The sequence below is a fragment of the Argentina silus genome, assembly GCF_951799395.1.
Source record: "Argentina silus genome assembly, chromosome: X".
Taxonomy (NCBI): Eukaryota; Metazoa; Chordata; class Actinopteri; order Argentiniformes; family Argentinidae; genus Argentina; species Argentina silus.
In genome coordinates, this window is record NC_139653.1 from 26,426,778 (window position 1) to 26,442,068 (window position 15,291).

At 41.6% G+C, this 15,291-nt stretch overlaps 1 protein-coding gene across 3 annotated transcripts; it reads left to right on the plus strand.

Annotated features, from left to right (window-relative positions):
* The first annotated feature begins 2,069 nt into the window (after positions 1 to 2,069).
* gdpd1 (glycerophosphodiester phosphodiesterase domain containing 1) lies at positions 2,070 to 8,367 on the plus strand. 3 transcript variants are annotated; one of them, XM_083695605.1, is made up of 11 exons: positions 2,070 to 2,160; positions 2,329 to 2,466; positions 2,652 to 2,694; positions 2,935 to 3,070; positions 3,760 to 3,805; positions 3,969 to 4,090; positions 4,242 to 4,331; positions 4,480 to 4,613; positions 5,644 to 5,703; positions 5,922 to 5,973; positions 6,071 to 8,367. In XM_083695605.1, exons 2-11 carry the CDS (start codon positions 2,331 to 2,333, stop codon positions 6,203 to 6,205), a joined length of 954 nt encoding a protein of 317 aa, XP_083551731.1. In that variant the 5' UTR covers positions 2,070 to 2,160; positions 2,329 to 2,330; the 3' UTR covers positions 6,206 to 8,367. The 3 variants fall into 3 exon arrangements, with proteins under 3 accessions (XP_083551731.1, XP_083551730.1, XP_083551732.1); XM_083695604.1 differs by having other exon boundaries at positions 2,082 to 2,466; XM_083695606.1 differs by lacking the exon at positions 2,070 to 2,160 and having other exon boundaries at positions 2,388 to 2,557.
* Positions 8,368 to 15,291: the final 6,924 nt, after the last annotated feature.

Genomic DNA, 15,291 nt, shown 5'->3' on the forward strand with positions numbered 1-15,291 from the left:
TCCATAACAAGTAACTTGGATATGGATGAATTTGTGAGAGTTTTTGCAAAGGGAAACAGGAGACTGGTGTTGTAGAGTAGAGTGGAGTTGTAGAGTGGAGTGGAGAGAAAAAATTGTGAGATGGAGAGAAAGGAGGAGATTTTAGTTATTAAGTTGCTAATAAATAAATAAAAACCCAAAAAAATAAGAAAAAAAGAAAAAAGTTATGTGTGTTATATGTTCTGCTCTGTATCTGTTGTGTTGGACAAATTAGTTTGAGAACTTGTGATGCTTGATTATTATTATTTTTTTCATAAGACTACCTTTCAGTTTTGTAAATATTGATTATAGTGAAAAGTCTTTCCTTTAGGTTCAAATGTATTTGAGAATTAGACCATCCAGTTAAGATAAATGTTATGTTGTTGGTTGTTAAAATCTGGATGAAGGATATTTTATTTTACTTTTTATTTTTCAGTTTTCCCCCTGAGGGATTGCCACCTTATTGTGGTCAAGGGGTTTGTGTGCCTCAGTGACCCTAAGAGCTATACCAGCAGGAGCTTTAGTCTTCAGGTGGGACACCCAAGTTGGACAGGTCTTAGGGTAGAGGCTAACAGCCCATGCCGTGAAGAAAACACTGTTATAAAAAAAAAGTGCTGACACATGATGTGTACGCATAATGCCCCCTTCACATTTCTGACTGCCCCCTCATATGTGCATTCCTAGAACCGGCCCTGGATGTGGTGGAACGGGAGATTCGCATCATGGATGTGCAGCCAACAAATCTGCAGCAATGATGCTATCATGTCAATATGGACCAAAATCTCTGAGGAATGTTTCCAGCACCTTGTTGAATCTATGCCACAAAGAATTAAGGCAGTTCTGAAGGCAAAAGGGGGTCCAACCCGGTACTAGCAAGGCGTACCTAATAAAGTGGCCGGTGAGTGTATATGCGCGTCGTCTAGGCTAGTGGTTACATTGTGTAACTGCTGTTGGATTCTACGCTTTTTGCTCGCACTAACCACTGTTATCTCGTCAAAGGTCACCTGAATATTATTATGTGAATTGAACTCACATAATAATAATAAAAATAATAATAATAATAATAATAATAATAATAATAATAATAATAATAATAATAATAATAATAATAATAATAATAATAATATAATCTTGAATCTAGTTGACCAGACTTAATACTCGTAAAACTAGTCGAGGTGACAGCATGGCCACAAGAAAATATATTAATCATCTTAACAAATATATATCAATCATAACCATATCATCTTTGGTATAGTATTGATGTTTGGTGTAGTATGTAAATGTAAGAAAAAAAAAGTATTGCCCCAGAAGGATTTGTAATTGCTCTTATACCTCAGAGTACCCAATCTAGACTGTTTAAGACACATATAATGGACTGTACAGGGCTATTTTTCCAAGTTTTCAATACTTTTCTGGTACCACTCTACTCCTCAACACTTCCAGAACTCACCTGATATGCATTCTAGAAGTGTTGAGGAGTAGAGTGGTACCAGAGAAGTATTGAAATCTTTGAAAAATAATTTTGTACAGTCCATTATATGTGTCCTACACAGTTCAGATAATTTACATGTGTAAAATGACATGCAATTCCACCAACATGTAAATGTTAAAGCTCAACTTTTTTTTCACAATTGTAGATACTTGTTATTGCGTAAATTGTGCTTATTTCAGCAAAAATAAGAGAAAATATTGTCATACCATCACTTTCCATTCATGTTTTAACTCGCGCTTTTATTTTGAAGGCGCGAAAACGGCGATAAGCGAAACCGGAAGTATTAATGGAGCTAGCTGGAGCTTATTAGAGCTCAGAGAACACAGATAAAAGAAGGGTGGGTCGGAAAGCAATTCTGCAGATTGAAAACATGAAAATTACCCATGTTTCTCTTTTTTTCCCCCAACTGATATTTAATTCCTCAACATAGGCAGAAATTGGAAAATGAGTCAATTCTCGTTTTCTGGTTCTAACTCCACAAAACGAAAAACGAGAAATGAGTGGATTTCCGTTTTCCGATTTCCGATTTCCGTTTTGAACACGTAAATTGGATGGCCCCTACGCACACGGACTTAAACCGCTGGCCGCTCTGCTGTCCAAGTGTGTGACAGGTCAAGAAGAGTTGATTACGGGACAGAACATTTTGAAAAGTCAGTTTTGATGACAACCAAGCTACTGCACTGCTGCTTAGTGCTAGTTATGGTGGTGGCTTCAGTAACCATTCAGTATTGTCAGTGTCAGCTAGCCTACATTTTGATCACATAGCTAGCTACGACGTTACATATTTGACAGTTAACTAGCTACCTCCTCTTCAACAGAAATGTGTGCCGCTGTCTATGTGTTGTCTACGATAACTGGGTACGTGCTCACGTCCGCTTTGTTGCTGAAATATCCATCACTTTTGCACCGGAGGAAGAGAGAGGCATTCTTTTGCAGACACATATCACATCGTGGGGGTAAGTCAGAGCGGAGCCAAAGCAGAACCTATGGGCTTAGTCCAATGTCACGGAACATCTCTCTTAATATTTGCAAACAAGAATTTTACAGGTAAATAAAAAACGCAGTATTAGCAAAATACATTATCAAGCATACCTTACAGCCTATAGCAATCTGCCCTCTAAAATCATGTTTGTATTTGCAGGGGCAGGCGAAAACCTGGAGAACACCATGGCTGCTTTTAAACAGTGAGTCCTACTGGACTGGGGTATCTTGTAATGTTGTATTACATTGCTGTGTGTGTGCGTGCGTCCGTGTGTGTAATGGTCCTGCAGAGTTGACAAGTGTGGCATTATCATTGGTAATTCTGTATAATGATCCACTTGGCAGACTTGGAACCATTTCCATATCACTGTTGTTTATTTGTGTCAATGAGAATAACTTTCAACACTGAGAATAACATTCAAATGTTTTCTTTGCTTATCTAGTGCTGTGGAGCTTGGCACTGACATGCTTGAACTGGATTGTCACTTAACCAAGGACGAGCAGGTGGTGGTATCACATGATGCCAACCTGAAGAGGTCGACTGGTGTTAGTGCCTACATCTCAGACCTGGCGTATGCCGTGAGTATCTCAAGGTTCGCTAATGACTGTACTCCCCAGTCTTTAATTGCCTAGCAGACATGTTGCCTCCCACGAATTGCATATGTTACCGGCATACCGTCTGGGACCTTATTGTCTTCCGTGTTCTATAGACTGGTTGGGAGGGATATGTACGCACAGAAATCTGCCTATCATTATTTGTCTTCCCAAAGACCTACTTACTCTCTTTGGTGTTCCGAATATGATCATCAACATCCTCCCCGTAACAAAATGTTAGCGTCTAGAGGCTTGGTGATGGTCGCTGTCTGAAGAGAATAAGAAGAAGAAGACTCTTTATTTGGCCATGCAATCAATTTTCATCAATTGTAGGAATTTGATTCCCCCCCCCCCCCCCCAAGACAACACACACGCACTTCTCTCTTCTCAAAAGTTCTCAAAAGCTGGATCCAGATGTACCTTGTTAGCTGGTATGGATGACTCAAGACTATCTCCCTTTTAAAATATATCCTTGCAAAAAAGTCTAATCTCATCAAAGAACCTCTCAGAAGCGTTGTGGCCATATCCGCTTCAATCCATTATACCCACAGGCCTTATTGGGCATCTCACTTTTCTTAATCTTAAACATGTTTCTTTACTGTTTCCTGGACCCTGTGATGGTGAGTAATATTGGGTCATGATGCTGACACTACATATGTATGTGTATTTTACAGGATCTTCCTCCTTACCTTTGCAAGCTTGGTGTGACCTTCCAGAGGGGTTAGTATTACCACTGTATACTGTACATGCTGCTTTGGCACACCCTGGGTCACAGATTATTTGAATATTGTTCAGTATGGTGTTAGTACATATAGTACATAGTATTGTGATGAGAGTATATGTGTGTTTGAGGGATTGTGTCTATCTGCCCCTGTCTATGCAGAATGTGTCTGTGAGGGAGGAGAGGATAAACACATTCCCCTCCTCAGGGATGTTTTTGAGGGCTTCCCTGAGACCCCCATCAACATTGACATTAAGGTCAATAACGACACACTCATCAAGAAGGTGTGTGTGTGTGTGTGTGTGTTTTCCCTTTTTACATTATGTAGTGACTGTGGCACTAATGTGGAAATTCACCCTCATGTTAGTATGTGTGATAGAAAAAGCACCCTCACCACTGACATTGTGGGTTTGTTCTATTATGTTTGTTCTTTAGGTCTCAGAACTGGTCATGAAGTATGACAGAGAGGACCTGACTGTATGGGGCAATGCTAAAAACCAGATTGTGATGAAGTGTTACAAGGAGGTAACTTAAGGCGAAGTGCCTACCATGAAACAGACATAAAAGATACATGCTGAATGTTTTGGAAGGGGTTATTGTGATTTGTTGTACTGAGAAAGCTGGATATCTGACCTGCTTTTGTCGAATGGGATATTTTCTGTGTGTCCTGCAGAATCCTCGGATCCCATTGCTGTTCAGCATGCCCAGGGTGTTGCTGTTGGTGGGACTCTTCTACACCGGCCTCCTGCCCTTTGTGCCTCTCAAGGAGAAGTTTCTAGAGATCCCCATGCCCTCAATCCTCACAAAGTAAGCCACACAAACACGTGGCATGCACTGGTCTCTCCAGTGGCATGGAACAGAAAAATAAAAGATCAAATATCAGAAACCAAGACACAGTAGCAGCTAGACCACACAAACATCAGCATCCAAACCAAAGACATGATGTAACACTGGATAGACTCAGAGTATTTGATGCTGGATGTTGGTTTCAATTATCATGGTGTTTGCATTTGAAAAAAAAGGATTGCACCTATAAGATCGGAGGATAAAAGTTGATATCATGTTTGTTTAAGGTGAGAGGAATTCCAATCTGTATTTGTATTGGTATCAGACAATCTTTGGGAAAGAGAAAGGACATTGGGATTCAGAGGAGATGACAGATAGTGGCAGGGTTGAAAACAAATGATCACTGAGATCACTATGGTTTTGGAGCAGACAGTGTTTAACAGTGGCATAATGGATATTAGGGATTGTCATGAATATATGGACGAAAAGCAACAGGCTAATTGTGCATCAACTACCTGATGCCAATCCATTAGAGAAATATGATTGCAGTGTCAGGCGAAATATGAATATGATGAACCTTTATTAGATAATGTTCATTTTCCCATTGAAATGTCCAGACCATCAATTCTATACTCAACATTGTAGAATATCTAATTATAAGGTAAGTAGAGGCCTATCCTTACAGTACCTGAATCTGAGGTAGCTGTCCTTAAGGTCCAATACTATCTTTCCCTGATGTACCTGCCCTCCCCTCTCTTCCATCTTTGAGTCCTCAGCTCTTAAAAACAAATGTTTGTTTGAAAGTTAATCTTTGTGCACAATTCAGGGATTCAAAGACTGCACATTTGTCCTCTGGAGTGTACTAGTGTTTATGAAGAAGGAAGTAGGTCACATAGCAGATTATGTAAGGATACTATTTGGTTTGTTAGAATAGTATAAGTCTTATTCAGGAATAAGATATTAAGAAGTTTTGTGTTATGAGAATGTACATGCGTTTTTTGATTATCTCGTTTTTAATCATGACCTTTACTTTGTGTGTGTTGTTCCATAGGCTGAGGGATCCTGAGAGAATGACCAAGAGCCATCAAGTCTTCTCCTGGCTGGCAGACAGGTATGTTCGCTGTGTCTTACCACACACCGCACGCACACATGCAAGAACTGTTCCACACCTTCATTCACATTCACATTTGATAGATGTAGGCTCACATAGCATAACATTTGTCTGATTGGAAGTTTGTGGCTACTTTCTATAGCTATTCATTGTAATGCATTTAATGTATATTGATAGAGATTCCTGCTTTAGGTCCAATGACTGTGTTTGTCTTACAGTCTGCTGATGAGAAAAGCTCTCTTTAATCACTTAACAGCGAGGGGAATACAGGTGAGGTCATGCTTCTGAAACAGCTGTCAATTGCTAGTGTGCCAGTACGTTTGTATGGTTTGTATTTGTGCTCTAATTAGTGTGTGTTTGATTGCAGGTATATGTGTGGGTGCTAAATGACGAGGAGGACTTCCAGAGGGCATTTGACCTGGGGGCCACGGGGGTCATGACTGATTTCCCCACCAAGCTGAAGGACTACATGGACAAGAATGCAACTGCCGAGCCCAAGTGAACTGCCAAAAATGAGCTTGCTTAGTAGCAAACTCAAGTGACTTAAATTATGTCTGTTATTATTACAGTAGCAGAAATATGCATCAATGGAATTCAAAGGCTTATCTTTGTTGCAATATTGATCTTATGTTGTTTCTAAATTGAAATGTGAAAATGAATCGTTACAATGGTGTGCATCAAATGTCTTGGTAAGTAAGGGGATGTCAGAAGGTGAGGCTCACAGGTGCTAGTAAAACACTGGAGAGGGTTACCCATAACCACTGGAGTAAGAACAGTCAGTCAACACATTTTTCTAGCAGGTTGCAGGAGTTACAGTGCCCTGTGTAAGTAATGGGACAGTGAAGCTTTTTGTCTTATTTTGACTCAATACTAAGTTTGGAGGTTCTCAGCTTTTATTTGAGTGTATTTGTGTAAGCACTGGTGAGCTCAGCAATTGCAAATGTGCTAATAGACCAAGGAAGACTTCTGTCCCACTGATCAAGAACACTCCAGGAGGTTGTGTCAGAGACTACTATCCAAAGAATATGTCACCAGCCAAACTACAGAGGCTTCACTGCAAGGTGCAAACCACTAGTTATCCTCAAAAAGGATGGTCAGGTTACAGTTTGTGAAAAAGTATCTAAAAAGCCTACAGAGGCCTGGTCTTGTGGACAGATAAGATGAATATTATCATGTACCAGAGTGAATGCAAGTGGAACGTTTGGAGAAAAAAAGGATCCGCTCAAGATTTACAGCATACCACCTCATCTGTGAAACATGTGGAGGGAGTGTTATGGTTTGGGCATGTATAGCTGCCACTAGAACTGTACAGAAACATCTTGTCTTCTTGAGTACAAGCAAATTAATTATACAGTAAGACAATGACCCAAAACATACTGTCATAGAAACTAGGGAGATTTTCACAGCCAAAAAGTGGAAAGTTCTTGACTGGCCAAGTCAATCTTCAGATTTAAATCCAATGGAATGTCCATTTCATTTCCTGATGATAAGATTTTAGTCAAAAACACCTCAAAACAAACAACAACTGAAGATGGCTGCAGTGCAGTCCTGGCAGAGCATCACCAGAGAAGATACCCAGTGTCTGGTGGGGTCAATGGGTCACAGTCTTCAGGCAGTTATTGCATGCCAAGGATTGTCGACCAAATACTAAACATGAGTGCTTAATTTGGACATTATATGAATCTGTCCCATTACCATCAAATAAAAGCTGAGAATATATACTTAAACCTCATAGCAATTGTTTGATTCCAAATCCAAACTTTAGGAGTATAAAGCCAAAAGAAAAGTTAATGCTTCACTGTCCCATTACTTACACAGGGCACTGTATATCATGGGAAGGAGTTTAATTAAATGACCTATTATACACATGGAATACATCTCACAATACTATACTCTATAAATGTCCTTCAAAGAGTTAGATGTCTTTATAATTATTATTATTATACCAAGGCTATAATCTAAGCATCCTCATGAGGGCCATAGGTGAAGTAATGTATTATTGAGAGTATGTTGTGATTTATTTAAATCTCAGTATCATTGTTTTATTTTGATGTTTGTTCTGATATTACATGAATTTGAATGGGACCAGAAACAGCTGCATGTTGGAGACGCTGTATATGTAATGCTAATCTTGTAATGGATTTGAAATAATTGTACAATAATGTACTGTCCTGGACAGAATGTATTGTGTGTAAATATGGAATGCTCCTTGACCCTGAAATATGGGATACTGACCTAGTGATATTTTGTGGTGTTTAAAAAGTATCTCCCTACAGCTCGTAGCAGTAATGAAGGCTATGAAGCCTTTAGAAGGTCAGGCCTACATAGATGCTTCACATCTAAACAAATGTCATGCTAGAAGACAGTCGTGGTGTTCACGCCAACCCCTTGCATCTGGCGCAGCCAACTGATTTTCTACATTTCTACATCGCCACTTCCACCCTGGCTCCAGGCCTCAACTGCCCGCTGTGAAATGTGATAATGTACTGTCTAAACTGTGCCACACCCATCTAGCCCAGCTATTCCAAACAGTACAGTATGTTCACCCAAGTGTAATGATGGTTTAACATTTAAATTCAGTTTTAATATATTGTTTAGATACAAACAAAAAAAAAGAAGATACAAACTCAAATAAAACATTCAAAAGTGATCTATTCCCATAGAAAAAGGACTGTTGCAATATGTTTGAAAAAAAATAAAAAGTATTGCTGTAATTGGAAGCCTTTGGGAATGCATAATAGAGCTTACCCTGTATGATCCAAGACCTGTATGACAGGTTTAATTCCAGAGGGCTAGCTATTAAATCTAGTGAATTCATGAGGCAATTCTACATATACACACCCCTGGATTTCCTTAAATAATTACAAATCTGAAATGATTTAGTCAGTGGTATTGTTTATTTTAGTGCAGATAAATGCAGCCTAACATTTTATTGCAGCTTGACCAACATCATTGAAAAACCCACACCCTAATCATACCCCTAAGTACAGTAGTCTAGAACCCTAAGGACATTGTTAGTAGTAGCCTACAGTGTAACAATGATTAGTTACTTCTGCTCCTTATGCTTTTACAAGGCTTAGCATGCAGCATTTGGGTAGCTTTCCACAGTAAAGGGTGTATCATCAATAAAGCAGAGCTCTATCATTCTGTCTCTCAGTCAGAACAATATGGTAAAGACCAGCAGGTTCAACCAAAGCAGGTAAAACCCCGTCTTTGAAAATGTAAGGAAAGCAGAGATGTCATTATACTCCCTAATTAGGGACTTCTCTCTGACTTTCTAGCTTTAGACTGAGTGTCAAAATACTCTATGCCCAGAGTTATTGTTTTTACAAATGTTAAAGGACAATAATTGATGAACATGACCACTGCTGATAAAACAGGCATGGGTTTCAACTGAAAAAGTAATTAAATTCCCAATTTGGCCTCCCTTCATGGCCACCTAATCACCCCTGTTCCCTAATTGGCATGATTGGCTGTCGTGGCTTTCACCCAAGCTGTTGGCCGCTAGTAAGCCTTGGCATCCACTGGCAACGCTGTAAAAAAAAGGCTATTGTAGGCTATTTGTCTTGCCCCTCTCTCTCGTAATGCTCTCACCCTCTCTCCTAGAATCCTAAAGGTTTGGTGTATTGCTTCATCGAGCTGCATATCCTCAGCAACTGGGGCCAGCCGGAGTACACCTGCATGTACTGGTTCCGTGTCCACGGACATATTGCTGTGTGAGACCACCAGCTACACCCCCGTCAGAGTTTTCATACCGCTGCTTATTTTTTTGCTTCACCAAAAGATAAAATGTGCTCTATTTGGCAGAACCAGAGTGGTTTCATACACTGGACTCGTGTGAGCTCAGAGGTATAGCTTTAGGTGTAGTACAGTATTAAAGCTGCAGTCTGTAGCAAGATACATTTCTGGTCAAAATGAAAAATATATCAAAATGTATGTTTCAATTCCCCCTGTGGATCAATAATGTTTGATTTGTCTCAATTGGGCAATTGCATTGCCACCTAGCATACGTGGGCTTTAGACAGCTTCAGAACATTCTCCCTAAAAACGGTTAATTAACCAGTTTACGCTGCAGCTGTTAATGAGTAAATCATGATTGCTGTATCAAATCAATTATGAGTTTATCTAACATTTAGCAAAATTGTCTGGAGAATGGCAAGTTGAGTCTAACCAATCTGGTTGGTTGTTGCTATGTGCAATTTTACTGCCTGAATTCTTCCATGCGTGTGACAGAGTACACAGAGCACATTAGATGAACAAACATGGACCGCATTGCACAGGTTGTTGTCTTTGTCTTTCTCAATCATTAACCTACATTTCTAGCATTACAGTCGCCATGATGGTCTAGTTTATTGTCATTTTAAGAATTCTGACATTGTGAGTGTGAGGGCGTTTTCATATGTGTTTGGGATCAATAAGTATGCTTTCTATGTGTGGTTAACCACACAATTCAAAACAAGTAAAGGTGGAAAACATCAATAGGGTAGTGTGCTAAGTAGGCAATTTGTGAAATGAGAAGACATCTAGTATTTCACAAAATATGATAAAACATTAATTTCTTTACAAAGAACATTTTGCAATTAAAATCCCAATTGGACATTTTAAAATATCCTAATACTAAGTATGTACTGAAAGTGGTTTATATTCCGCATGCGCGCATCTCAGTTGGGTTTAGACAGCAAAACTATGCTTAGCTAGCATGTGTGTGTGTGTGTGTGTGTGTGTGTGTGTGTGTGTGTGTGTGTGTGTGTGTGTGTGTGTGTGTGTCTGAGAAAGAGAGAGAAGAGGGGTGTTTGAAGAAAGGGCTCTACCTGTGTCTGCCACTGTATCAACACTACATTTACTGTCTGTGCCAGTTACACATGACAGAGGAGGGCTGAGGGAAATACACAAGCCTTTACCACTCAACATTACAATACACTTTTGATATTTAGGACTATGTTTTGATAAGACATGGGAGATGTAGTTCAATCATTAACTCAGTAGCTCAGGTAGGGCTGAATGAGTGGTCCTTCAGTCTTACCCATTAGATCTCGCAAGTCTACTGACAGAGTAACAGTTAATCTGGTTTAGACGTAAGGCTCATAGTGAACAGGAAGGACGGAGAACACTGTCGCAGGTATGTAACGACATGTCAAAAGATGTTTATCTGAGTCAATGGGAGACAGTGTGGGATGTGACTTTGTGAAGTCTGTGAAAGGAACTGCATATAACCATGTGTACAATATGCGGCAACCTATTTAAAGTCTGGCCTCAGATCTGTATGTGTTTTATTTTATAGGTCAGGTTGTTATTGTAAAAGAAGATGTGTTCTCAATAAACTAGCTGAATAAATAAAGGTAATAAATACATTTATGTCCTGTCCTTCTCGTATCATGTGTGGCATGACAACAACAGTCAGAGGCGTTTGCTAAAGCTCATACAAGTTTGGGACCAGGCTAGCCTGGCTAGTCAAGCACATACAGACATGGAAGCAGGCTTGTCGATGCAGATCTCGGACAAGGCTAGCATATTGTCAGTTTAGGACACATCACACTCCACCACCACCACTGCCTGAGCTAGAGACATGTACCCAGCAACATGATCACTCAGAGGCACATGCCATTGAACTACAGTATGGTGAGCCGCAGAGACAGAAAACATAAATCAAGTTACTAGTCCCTTGCCTGAATATTTAGAAGATACACCAATCTTCCTGGCTTCTATGAAGTAATCATCAAAAGGAAACCTTTTAAGTTTCAAGTTTATTTGTTATGTCTCATACATGAGTGCAGGGAGTAAAATTCTTGGGCTCGGTTTCTTGACAATGCAGCATACAATACAAATAATACAAATAATACAAATACGCAGTAGTGCAATGAGGTAAGGACAACACAATAAGTGACATAGTGCAAGATAAGTGAGACAAGACAATAAGTGACATAGTACAATATAAGTGAGACGGTTGGACAGTGACGATTGTTGGGGACACAAGACAGTAAACATGACACAATTCCAGTATAAATAGTCGAGTAAAAAAGTAAAGTGGTTCAGTGGAATGTCATTTTTATTGCACTGTGCCGTTGGTGTAAGAGGTGTTGTTAAAGTGACTATGTGCTGGTAGAGTCCATTCTGTGGGAGTGCTGGGGGTAAAGTCATGGGTTCGGGGTAGGCTTGTTCATGAGCCTGATGGCCTGGGGGAAGTAGCTGTTAGAGAGTCTCTGAGTTTTGGCCCTGAGGCTCCGGAGGAGGCTCCGTCTTTTGGACGGCAACAGTTCAAACAGGCTGTGGTTGGGGTGGCTGGGGTCTCTGATGATCCTCCGGGCTTTGCTGACACATTGTTTGCTGTATATGTCCTGGATGGAGACATATACAGCACATATACTCACATCCACTGATGCGCTCAGCTGTCCGCACCACCTTCTGCAGCGCCTTGCGGTTGAGGGCGGTGCAGTTGCCGTGCCAGGCAGTGATGCATCCCATCAGGATGCTCTCTGTAGTGCCCCTGTAGAAGGTACACAGGATCTTGGGCCCCATGCCAACCTTCCTCAGCCGCCTGAGGTGGAAGAGGTGCTGCTGAGCCTTTTTCACTACCTGACTGGTGTGCTCGTCCCAGGTGAGGTCATCGGAAATATGGACACCAAGGAACTTGAAGCTGTTGACCCTCTCTACTGCGGACCCGCAGGTGATAGGGTCCTGTTCCCGGCCTTTCTTCCTGAAGTCCACCACCAGCTCCTTGGTCTTGTCGGTGTTGAGAGAGAGGTTGTTCTCCTGTCTGTACTGGGCCAGGCGGTCGACCTTTCTCCAGTAGGCCGTCTCATCGTCTCATCCTGGTGTCATCAGCGAATTTGATCACAGAGTTGGAGCCATGAGTGGCCACGCAGTCATGGGTGTACAGGGAGTAGAGGAGGGGACTCAGGACACAGCCCTGGGGGGCTCCTGTGTTGAGGGTCAGGGGGGTGGAGGTCATTGAGCCCATTCTCACTACCTGTCGTCGGTCCGACAGGAAGTTCAGTATCCAGTCGCATAGGCCGGAGTTGAGGCCTAGGTTCCTCAGCTTGGTGTCGAGCCTGGAGGGGACAATAGTGTTGAATGCTGAACTGTAATCAACGAACAGCATCCTCACGTAGGTGTTCCTCTTCTCCAGGTGGGTGAGGGCGGAGTGAAGTGCGGTGGCGATGGCGTCGTCAGTGGATCTGTTTTGCCTGTAGGCAAATTGGTGAGGGTCCAGAGTGGGAGGGAGCATGCTGCAGATCTGGGCCTTGACATGCCTCTCAAAGCATTTGCTCACGATGGGAGTGAGAGCAACAGGGCGCCAGTCGTTTAGGCATGCTACCTTGTTCTTCTTCGGCACTGGGACAATGGTGGATTACTTGAAGCAGGAGGGGACTATTCCTGTGGAGAGGGAGAGGTTGAATATGTCCGTGAACACACCAACCAGTTGCACTGCGCACCCTCTGATCACCCGGGCTGGGATGCCGTCTGGTCCGGCCGCTTTGCGGATGTTGATGCGCCCGAACTGCCTGCGCACGTCTGCAGGGTGCTGGTAGTGCTGTCCACGGTGTGTGTCCTCTCTGGTGGGATGGCGTCGGAGTCCTCGAAGCGGGCGTAGAAGCTATTCAGCTCGTCCAGGAGAGAGCTAGCTACAGTAGCTGTGCAGCCAGGTCTCCCTTTGAAGTCTGAGATGGTGTGTAGCCCTTGCCACATACTGTGTGGGTTGTTGCTGCATAGTTGTGACTATCTTATTGCTGTATTCCCGTTTGGCTACCTTGATCACTCTGCGGAGGTCGTAGCGGGCTTTCTTGTCGCTGGTGAGGTCACCGGATTTGAAGGCTGTATCTCTCGCGGTGAGTGCAGGTCTGACTGCACTATTTATCCACGGTTTCTGATTTGGAAACAGCCGGACAGTCTTCGTGGGGACAACTTCCTGAATTCCATGTTGTATGAATCCCATGACTCCTTGCACGTACCCATGTAGGTCATCATTCATCTCGCGGTAGATTTCCCAGTCCGCGTTGTCCAGGTAGTCTTGTAGGACAGCCTCTGTCTCCTTGGACCAAACCTGGATCGTTTTCACGGTGGGTGGAGCAAGTTTCAGCTTGTGTCTGTAATACATGGAGAAATAAATGAATGAAGAAATAAATGAGGAAATAATTGAATACATACAGGTATGCAGACAAAAATAAATATGTATATAAATATGTGATATATATATATATGAATACATTTTTAAAGGTATTTCCATAGACATTAGGTCACTTATTTATTTATTTATTCATGCATGTATTTATGTATACACTGGTGTATTTATGTGTACAAAATGTACACTAATGTACAATTATTTATTTATTCATTTATTTAGCATTATGGCTGGTTTGGTACGATATCACGCGTAGCCATACCTCCAAATCACAATGTTCTCACGCCTCTTTTGGAGAAATGTAGATTAGCCGATCTGATTTCGATTGAATTGGACGGAGCGATGGGAGAACGTGCTCGCAATTTCATTAGATGTTACATTAGAAGAACCCTCTCCGACATGCCCGTATAATTTGTGTCCTGTCTCCACCCAGTTTAAACAGAGTGGTTGGTTTTCTACTTATCAGAATAAATGTTAATTTATCTCAATTGACTGCTAAATTGCATATGATGTGCCTTGCACTGACCTCTTAAAGCTAGGCAACACATGTAGGCTGTGTACCTCATACACATAAGCTTTCAGAGGCATATGTCTTATTTCATGATAAGTCATGACTTCATTGTTGATTATGAACCAAACAATAAATCACCAGGAAGCAAGATGGGATCTTTATTCAACTGGCTTGTCACAGGTGTAACCATAGGGTATGGTGTCAGGCCTGTCTCCAGTCTCCTCAATAGGTGTCGCTGCTGGACTATAGTAGTCGCATACATTTGTTTTCATACATTGGTTCCTGTGTTCCTGTTCTGCATCATTAAAGCGTGACAAACATTGCAACTGATGTGTTGAATCCTTGCAACTGGCTGCCGTTCTTGAAACTTTATATCACTTTCTTTAAACGTTTATCAATGGAGGGAACCCGGGCCATAGATGTTTGCACGAGATGGCGCTATTGACTATACTATACTTTTCTGATCAGTGGATTATACAGGAGGTTGTCACCAATGTGTGCTGCAACTGAAGACCCCTACCCCCCAACACACACACACACACACACACACACACACACACACACACACACACACACACACACACACACACACACACACACACACACACACACACACACACACACACAGACACACACACACACACACAAACCTTGCAATATAAACATGGGTAATCAATATGTATATGGAATGCACGTGCTTTCTGAGAATGCGCTGGACTGGTAGAGGGAGCCTATTATTACAATGTTTATTCGTTACATAGTTTGTCATAAAACTGAATAGAAACTGCAGGTAGTCTACATTACGCACGATTATTGGTTGCTCGCGTCTATTCATGACCAATGAGCGTAGTGTTGCTATGCCTTATCGCTTTATTGGTTGGAGGACACAGATGTCAATTTGTTTTCCAGACGAAGTACAGTGGGATTGTGAGCAATTACATAAAACTCGGTGTGGGCA